General features: G+C 31.3%; 1 protein-coding gene across 1 annotated transcript; it reads left to right on the top strand.

Moving 5' to 3' along the window:
- The first annotated feature begins 5,639 nt into the window (after positions 1 to 5,639).
- LOC133294049 (THO complex subunit 4C-like) lies at positions 5,640 to 10,217 on the top strand. Its single transcript, XM_061492697.1, has 7 exons — positions 5,640 to 5,735; positions 6,624 to 6,675; positions 6,780 to 6,858; positions 7,728 to 7,818; positions 9,005 to 9,203; positions 9,363 to 9,459; positions 9,853 to 10,217. Exons 1-6 carry the CDS (start codon positions 5,640 to 5,642, stop codon positions 9,365 to 9,367), a joined length of 522 nt encoding a protein of 173 aa, XP_061348681.1. The 3' UTR covers positions 9,368 to 9,459; positions 9,853 to 10,217.

Below are 10,217 nucleotides of genomic sequence, written 5' to 3'. Positions count from 1 at the left end.
TTAACCAGTGGTTTCACTTTCTTCTTTCTCTGCAATAGCGACCCCGTGCGAGGCTTTTCTTTTTTCATTGTGCATTTTGATTTAGGGGAATGGAGAAAATCGATTTGTGGGTTAAAAGTTGACCTAGTTCAATTTTTTTATATATAAGATCTGATTTAGTTTTTTGTTTAAGTAAAAATGCATAAACTTACGTTTCTGTCGTTTTTATCAATTTTTATTGAGAAAGTTTTTATTTGCATTTTAACATGTATCACTTCAATGAAAATATAAAAATATAAATTTTTTCATTTTTACACTAAATTTTTATAGCAATGGTCACAATCGGTTTGGAATTTGTCGCATGTGAGGTAAAATATTTTTCTCTAATAATAATATCAATTTATATTAAGTATGAGATTTTTTTTTAACTAACCTCCAATATCATTAACCGATAAAGAAGTGAGGGGTTGTTTGGTATGGAGTTTTTTTTTTAAATCCTGGGAAGTGGGGTGGGGCAAATTTTTTTCCAACGTTTGGTATGAGAAAATTAAAAATATCTTCGGAAATCTTTTTTTCCCATCTTTTCAGTTTTAACTATAGAATCCTAGGGTGTTCATCAACTGATCCAAACCGCAGTGACCGAACCGAAAAATCGATAACCGAATTAACCGAAAATTGAAAAAAATCGCAAAATTTAATTGAATTGGATCAGTCTGCGGTTTGGTTTGTGAAAATTGATCCAATCTGAACCAATTCAGTGATTCCTCAACCTTACCCTCTACCCACTTTAGCCTATTCCCCAGTCATAGCTCAAAAATCATATAGCAAAATTCTAAATTTAAGACTTATTAATCTATCAACCTCTAAACGCAAGAGAAAATATAATTCTAATTAAATATAAAAATTATTGATAATTAATAATTGCATGTAAAATCCTAATCAAATACAATATCCTAATGATATGTTTCTCCATTTTCGGTTGTGCTCGATCTATGTTATATTTTTGTTTTGTAAGATACATCATATATTTTTCATTGCACGTGTTATTGAAATTTTTTCGTCAGAGGAAAAATAATGTTGTCAATTCCATCATGTTGTCAATGCTTTTTTGTGCTTGTTATGCTTTTGATCTATGTTACTCCGTATCTCAAGCAACCACATCGTAAATTTTTTGTTTGAGTTAAAAGATAGTAATTCAACTCTTTGTTATACTATATTAAAAAATAGATCATCGGTGCATGATACTTCTAGATTGCACAATAATCATCATACAAATTTTACAAAGTCAATACATTAAAAAGATATGTTATTTGCATAATAATCATCGTACAAATTTTAGGTCGAAAAATGATCCAATCCAAACCGAAAAAAATTGGATTGGATTTGAAAAAAAATTCAAACTGAATGAATAATTACATGATCAAACCAAAGGAATTGGATCAGATAATTTTTACTTTCAAAACCGCAAATATCCCTACAGAATCCCAAACAAAAATAACTTCTGATATATGGTATTTTTATTTTCTTATAACATCATTATAATTAATTCAACATTTTCAATAAAAATTTAGACCTACCAAACACTTTTTCAGGAAAAAAAATCTCCCATATTCTTGGAGATATTTTTTTGGGAAAAAAAAATATCTCTTTTATTAAACACCTCTAAGAAGTATTACAGTCTCTGTTTGACAATGTAAGTTTGCAAACGACTCTGCTAGCCAATTTTAATGTCAGCGAAATATTGGGTAGGTCCCTCGTCTATGCTTAGGAATGGAGGCGGTGGTAGGTGAAGATTAATTAAGAAAAACAAAAAAAATCAGCTGTAATCATCCTATCCAATTCACACAGCACACCCACGCCACGCCTGCTTAAAGTGTAGGCTCCACCTCCACCGTTATTCTACGCTTCCCTCCCAGTATGTCGTATTTGTTGCACTTCAAGCGAACTAGTGGGTTTACTTGTATAATATATAAAATTCCCATTTTCAACTTTTATTCATAAGTTTTATTAATCTCATGTTAAAGGAAATAAATTATCTCATGTCATAAAGATAAATTTGTGAGCTCTATCATCTGAAAAAAAAAAAAAATGATACGGTTATCGAAAGATATGTAAAAGAAAAAATTGTCACATGTAACATAATAGTAGATTTTCTCTTTATTTATCTTATAAACAAAATATAATATATAAATTATTTTTTTGCATTCACTAACAATTTAAACTATCGGTTTTGTAATTCTTATATAATATCAGAAAACAAAAATTTCTATATATCTTTCGATTTTTGTACTAACATAAATTTCACACATCTCTTTTTTCAATATATGAGTTTCATATAATTTTTTATCTTTGGCATCTCTCTTCTCATGTAACATGATAATTATAAAATCCTTAAATTATTGAGTTTCCTTGTACAAAAAAAACTAAAACTATTGGATTTAATATTTTTCGTATTATAAGAGATAAATTTATCTACTATATATATATATATATATATATAAAACATGAGCCATATTTTTATTATTCTCTTTCTTTTCCTCACATTGACCTATACAGACCTCACATATTTTTATGCATGTATAAAAGATAAATTTATCTCCTATAACATGATAAACATAAAATCCTAAACTATTAAGAGTCATTTCATAAGTAATTGCATAACCAAATGATGGTAACTCAGTTAAAACTAGAAAACTGAGCATGTGGAAATGAAAACATGTGTTCGATCGTCTCCAATATTCTTTTGAAATGAATTTAAAATCTTAATCCCAAAATCCATCCGAAACACACTAATTACTAAATTCTGAACCAAAAAATAAAAGTAACTGCATGACACTTCAGAGAAAGAAAGAAAGAAAGAGTTGGTGGCAAAAAAATTAATTTATTGCTTTTTTAATAAAAAATTACGAATAAGTAGTCGTTTTGAAATTAATTACGAAAATATAGCAGTTAAACACGTCCCATAGGGGCGTGACCGGTTGGAGAGAGACACGCCCAATGTTGGGCGTGTTTCACCAGGTGCTGCCACGTGGCACAAAAGCCAACAGTTTGACCGTAAAACTTTGGAAGTCCATAACTTTTGACTCGGGTATCCGAATTAGGTATTTTTTTTTGAATCCACATAACTTTTCAAGATCTACGTAATGACACCTTATTTGGCATATTTTGTCTCTCACAAAAAAAAAATTGAATTTATAATAATGATATCATAAGAACGTTTAAACAAAAATTAATGGACAGAAAACCACTGTTATGATTAGAAACATTCATAATAAAGATTATGATAAGGTTAATTATGTATGTTATTGAGATATATATTAAAATTTTGAATGAAGAATTTTATGAAATTGATAATTAATAAAAGTTAACATCTATCGGTTACAGAATATCGAATAATTTATATCAATAAGTTAAGTGAGTGCTTTTCATTTTATTTTGATTTTTAAGTTTTTGTTCATGATTATAAAAATGTTGGATTATTTTTAGTAATAATTATAAGGTAACAAAGTCATGTCATTTTTAATAATTATGGTATCATTGTTGTAAATTCAATTTTTTTGTGAGAGACAAAATAGGTCAAATTAGGTGTCATTACGTAGATCTCGAAAAGTTATGTGGAATTAAAAAAAATTACCTAATTCGGATACCCGAGTCAAAAGTTATGGACTTCCAAAGTTTTACGGTCAAATTATTGACTTTTATGACACGTGGCAGCACCTGGTGAAACACGCCCAACATTGGGCGTGTCTCTCTCCTCGGTCACGCCCAACATTGGGCGTGTCTCTCTCCAACTTGGTCATGCCCAATGTGGGCGTGAGTCACGCTTAGGTCACGCCCAACATTGAGCGTGTCTCTCTCCAACTGGTCACGCCTCTATGGGATGTGTTTGACTGTTATATTTTCGTAATTAATTTTAAAATGACTACTTATTTATAATTTTTTATTCAAAAAATAATAAATTAATTTTTTTGTCAAAGAGTTAGTTGCATAACACACAAAAATACAGAGGGATGGGCGTTAGGTCAGTTTCGCCTGCAAATTTAATATCATTCAAATTTCAACTCATACAGTAAAAGTGTTGACAAATCATCGGGAAACCTGTGCCACTTTGCTACACTGGTTTAGCATAACTTTGAAAAATAATAATTCATAATTAAGTTGAATTGACCACATAAGTTTGGTGGGCTCTGAATGACTTCCTCAAATAGAGTTTTATACGGGATGCACAATAAATAAATAAATAAATAAAAAGGAAATTTTTAAGTTTATTTAAAAAAAACATATAATCATTAATTTAAGGATTCTGTTAATGAACATCTAAAAGCATTAATTAAAGAGTATTTTATATGTTATATCAAATACTCTTTATTATCTAAAGAAACAAACAACACTGAATATATTTAATAATTTTATTATAATTTTTGATTCAGTATATGTTTTATTTCTTTAAAATGAACAAATTCCTTAACTTAATATAATTCATAGCTGGATTTGCGGTGCAGTAAGATGATTCCCAAGGGTCAGTCACCATTTTGCTACGTTTTGGCAAAAAAATTACCAGAATGTCACGCAAACAGTAAAAAAATTTAAACTGTCATGCGGCATAATTCGCTACACATTGTAGCAAATTATGCATGCAAATAATTCGTTACACAGTGTAGTGAAATACGACACGTCAGAACCAAAAAGTGTCATGTGTCAAAATTGTTGAAATTCGCTACTCTATGTAGCGAATTTCAACATTCTGACACAGGACACTTTTTGGTTCTGTGCATTCTGACGTGACATATTTCACTACACTGTGTATCGAATTATGCCGCGTGACAGTTTGAAAAATTTTACTGTTCACGTGACATTTTGATAATTTTTTTACCAAAACGTGACATTTTAGTCACTGTCCCGATTCCCAGAGCACACGGGGCAGCGCTAAAACAATTATGACCATTGTCTGTACCGTAAATGGACAAATGCAAAATCGCCAGTGAAGTGGCCGCCTCTATATTTTTTATTATAAACGACCACTTGATCTGAGTTTTTTTTGTTGTTATTGTAAATTTTCTTCTCGAGCACTGCGTAATGGTCACTGATAAATTAGCAAAAGGAAAACCAACAGATTCCAAGCCTGTTGTTAAGTTCCAAAATCCAAACCATATATAATCTGAAAATGTTTTTTAAATATAAACCAAAAGTTACAGGGAGTAAAGATATTTTTAATATAATTCAAACAATCTATATATAATTTGTTTTTCTTCAAATTAATATATTAGTAGCATGAGGCTTGACTAATTTATTACTATTATTATTATTATTATTATTGCTGTCGATTCTTTCTTAATTATTAAATAGATAATGACGGTATATTATTTGATCCAGCCTAGGTTTTATTGGTTCATCTGTGTATAATTAATCCGTTTAACAGAACAAGGGAGTAACGTGTGACAAATCTTATAACATGCTGGAACCTCGGCAGTTAACACCTTATATTAAAAAAAAAAAAAAAAAGAATTAGATGAAAATTGGAATTCGTCTTCACTGATTAACTTAGTCAAATATAAACGCATTAGAGTTTAGTTTAGTGCTCTTACAATACAAGATTACATCTCGAGTAACTTAATATAGCAAACCCCTATCCTCTCCCCATCATATTACATAAGATAAGAATGGTCAAGTTTTTTGCACCACAAGCTTCAGTTGAGAAGTTTGAAACGCCTCTGAAGGCTATTATTGCTGATCATGTTGTATCGGCGGAGAGGAAGGTGATACCAACTTTTGATATTTATTAAACAGAAAAATATTTATGCAGTTAATGTAGATAAGTTATCTGAATTTACTCTAAAAAACAATGTCGTTTTGGAATTGAAAGATTAGAAAATTATAATTATAAAATATTTACGTCTGTTGTACTGTAGAAGACAAACTGAGGGAATTAGTTGAGAGTTAGTTGATTATTGGGTGCTTGCTTAGAAAAGTCAAGAAACATTGTATTAGGAAATATAGTGTCGATAACATTATCCTCATTATTTCCACGCAAAATAATTACTATTTGACTATTGTAATATATTTTTTCCTTTTTTATTTATTGGCCAATTTTATTTTCAAAATTGGTGCTGTTCATCAATATAATTAGGCCTCTTTTCTTGAGTATACTTGATACCATGAACAAAGGTCCAGTTTGGCTTATGGGCTTTATTCTCTTAAGACGTACGAGGTTCAAACCTCTAAGGCCATGTCCAGAATCGGAAAGGTTACGATTTTGAAAGCTTATTCTTTAATCTTTATTCTCTCTTTAAAATTGGTTTTGCGAATTGAATGGGGTTTTCCAAGTCTGAGACTTTTGAACTCGGAATAAGAGTTGTCAGTGAACTGGGTATTTACTATTTTTTTAAGGGTTTTATTAATCTCACGTTAAAGGAGATAGGTGACACAGTTTATCGAAGAGAGTGTAGGAGAGAAATTTATCACATGTAGTATGAGACTAGTTTTTCCCGTTTTTTAATGCCCTTGCTCTTGGAACTTGTTGTGCTGCAACGGTGCTTAAAAGTTTATGATTTTTACCTGGTTATCATCTATAGGAAATTGTTTTCTGTTTTTTTTTTTTTAGAAACTGGAGTTTGCTTGTACTTAATTTACTTTGGTGGGGTTAGGGCTGGGATGGGGATTTCATTTTTGGTGTTTGTTTGCGCCACATTATGTCTAGTATTCAGCTGAATATTTTATGAACACATTACCATAATCTTAATATTGTTGTTCCTCATTACTTATGTGATACGAGTTCTGGTGTATGTGTATATTCTTTACAGTGATCGTATTGATCGATGAAGAATTGCATAAAGGAAAAAGAGAGAAGTCCTCTTACAAGGAATCTCTCCCTTACACTGGGCAATGCCTGCCCCATTTCTCTTACAATGTTCCCCAAAGATGTAGCTGAATGAAAATGAGTGCACCGAGCAGCTGAAAAGCAAGTGCAAATTGCACATTATTATTTTGTTCCAATGAGAAGCTCATGCTTGATAATTTTGCATTCTCAATGCAATCGTCATAGTTCCATAATATTGCAATTAATATGCACCAAAGAGTTTTTTACTTGTGTGTTTGGGGGCTTTGCTACGTATCTCTGATGTTTTCTGGAGTTCCTTGGTGATTCCTAGCATATTATTATGTGAAGGAGCTTCATGCGTGAATTTACAAATGGAGCTTTTATTAGTAGCACAAAAATATATAGCTATAAGTGGGGTTAAATTCTCTAACCCATGCTAATCCATTTGATTTGGATAAGAATAAGATGACTTTAAATGCTTGCTTACTGGTTGTGTGGACACATTATTTGATCCTCTTGCTATGTTGGGCTTTATGGTGCAAGAATTCGGTTTACTCATTATTTCATGGTATTTTGCTGAGTAGCTTCCTTCACTTACATCAGAAATGGAGTTCTCGCTTGTAGCATAATACAGGTTCATACCACACGTTTATATGCAGTTGGTTGAATTCCTATTCCTGCTTACCATCCTTTACCTAAAATATTGATGTTAGACTATGGTTACAGCCCCCTTCCCCCCATAATATATTACATGGCCACTTCTACTTCATTGCTTGTTTTATTTTTTATGTTGATTTTCATGCTCTCTTGAAGAATAGGGAATACTTAATTTCACGTGTTCTTTTGCAAGTGCAAATTCATTCTGTTTGCTTTTTCCAGTCCATTCTCAGAACCAAGCCTTTTTTGTGTCAGCGTGATTTGTTTGAAGTAGCCTAAGAACTGTAGGGATACAAGGAATAGAATTAAGCACAAAATTGTATGTTTCAAACCTGGACCATGGAGTACCTAAAGACGACATAAGGGTACATACTGTGTCAGTACTTCCTTCTTAGTCTCTGTTTCTAGCTGACCTCTCTCGAAGTTATCTCGAAACTTCCTTATTGGATCTTCATGTTCTTGGTTATTAAAAAATATTCCTGGAATTTAATTTGGCTAGCTATTGCATTTTTTTGTCCATGTTAATTACATGCTAACTTGGATGGGCATGTTTCTCAGTATTTGACATGGAACCATTTCAGTATTCTGTCTTATGGGGGAGAAGTATTTCACCATCAATGAAATTGTAGCTACTTATATGATTTTCTTACTTTTCTTTTTTCAAACAAAATCTTCATCTCCTTGTCATGAAGTTCTTCAAATATAGAACTTATGGACAGTAGTGTAGTTGGAATCACCAGAATGGAAGTTCGAACGATTCTGAACATATAATTTCCTTCTGGGTCATGACAGGATCTAGCTCATCATTTGTGACCCAAAAGGGCATTATAAAAACAGCCTTCTGATTCATAATTTAACTTGTTAGAGATATAATTAAAAACCATTCATGTGCCTTCATCTAATAGCTTAAGTTTTTGGGAGAGTTGGTGTTTTTCCTTTGTTTAATGACTGTGGTCCCATACCAACCTTGACTTGCTCCTTGGTTTTTGGAGGAGGAGGATGAGCTAAGTGATGACTATACTGTTATTGGAGAAAATAATTAGAATTAAAAGTACTGATTTGTGTTTTTAAAATTCAAGTTATTAGACCATGTGATATGAATTTGATTTACATTAAGTTTAGACTTTTATCTTTTTGATACATGATGACTTATCGTATGTTATTATGTATGTTGATATTTGTCACTTATTAAATGATTGAATCATGTTATTGTGTAGGAGGATGCATATTTTTATGCTATTTTTGAGCTAAGATTCTTATAATTTGCTATTTGGAAAATTGGCTTTCCAATTCATGATTTGATAATAGTGGTTATTGGAGTTACTGCATGAAATTGTTAAAAGTCATGTTGAGCAACATGGTTTATTTTTCAATTGATTTGTTTTGGCATGAAAGTCTGAGATTCCTGTTGAAGTATGTTAACTCTTGGGAAGATATATGTTACAGAAAATACCATGTTTAGCAGTTATACTTTATGTATCTTAACCTTTCAACAATGCTGGTATTAGTTACTTTCTATTTCGATCTTTAATATCTTTAACTGGGTTACAGGGTTCAGCTGAAGTTTTGCATACTAGAAGTGATGCATTTGCTGCTCTTAAACGATTTAGTAATGTACTTTTGGATGGAAAACCCATGAAAATTGAGATTGTTGGTGCCAATGCAGAATTGGCAATATCTGCTCGTGTAAATATCACTGGAGTAAATGGGCAGAGGAAGAGCACAGTTGTAACGACGAACGTCATTCCAAGTGAGCATAGAGACTTCTATGTACATATTCTTATATTGTGTAATTAGTGGATGTTCTTTTGGAATTCTGGATCAAAACTACATGCTTAACACATTGCAATAAAAATTTAACTTGAGTTTCTTTTAAAATCATTCATTTTTTTTCTTTTTATATAAACAGGATAAATATTATTTTGGATTGTATGCTGTTGATAGCAATGTTGCAGGCCTGGAGGAGATCAAACTGATGGTCTTTTGGTGCTTAATCATGGTTCTGCGTAAGTTTTAATATCATTAATAATATAATTTGTTATTGATGTTACTTTTTACTAAATTTGTGTTTTCAACTTCATAGAAATCGGATGATTAATGTTTTCTTGTGTTGTTATATGCCATATTAATATAAAGATTTAGGACATTTATGTAGCTTTTGAAGTCTGTGTACGGATCTCTTTAGTATAGGACAAATGGATTTTGTTGTGGTATTCAAATGACTCTGGTGGATATGCAAAGAGATTGGCAAATCCTGTTTTATGTGTCATTTTTGTTTTTCCTAGTTTTTTCATGTTGTGGAAATGCAAAGAGATTGGCAAATCCTGTTTTATGAATCACTTTTTATTTTTCCTAGTTTTTTCACGTTGTATTGAGTAACTCAATGGGATATTTTTCAGGAATATATGTGTACAACTATAAGAAAAGAAAGCAGAAAATGTTCAGACACATACTTCAAGGGATCGGTACCTTTCTATAACTCCAAAATATCTACCCCTCTTGTTTTCCTTTTTTCCACTTACGTGTGCAGGGTGGTTATAAGCTTATAATTCAAATTTCAATTTTTGTCCACATTTACATCATGCTTTTTGCCTTGAGTGTTCTAGTCTCTATTAGCTTTTTTATTTCCCATAAGTTATACCTTTCGTAATTTCCGAACCTTGGTACATCCTGTCATACTCTTTTAATTTTTTATGACATAGTTAATTTTTAATAAGATTTTCCTTCTTTTATTTAGGCAATTTTTTTTTCTTTGTTGTATTAC

This window comes from Gastrolobium bilobum, unplaced genomic scaffold (genome assembly GCF_033153095.1).
Source record: "Gastrolobium bilobum isolate Gb01-03AN ecotype WA unplaced genomic scaffold, APGP_CSIRO_Gbil_v1 utg33850, whole genome shotgun sequence".
NCBI classification, from domain to species: domain Eukaryota; kingdom Viridiplantae; phylum Streptophyta; class Magnoliopsida; order Fabales; family Fabaceae; genus Gastrolobium; species Gastrolobium bilobum.
Note: the sequence above shows the minus strand (reverse complement) of the source record. Positions and strands in the feature narration are given on the sequence as shown.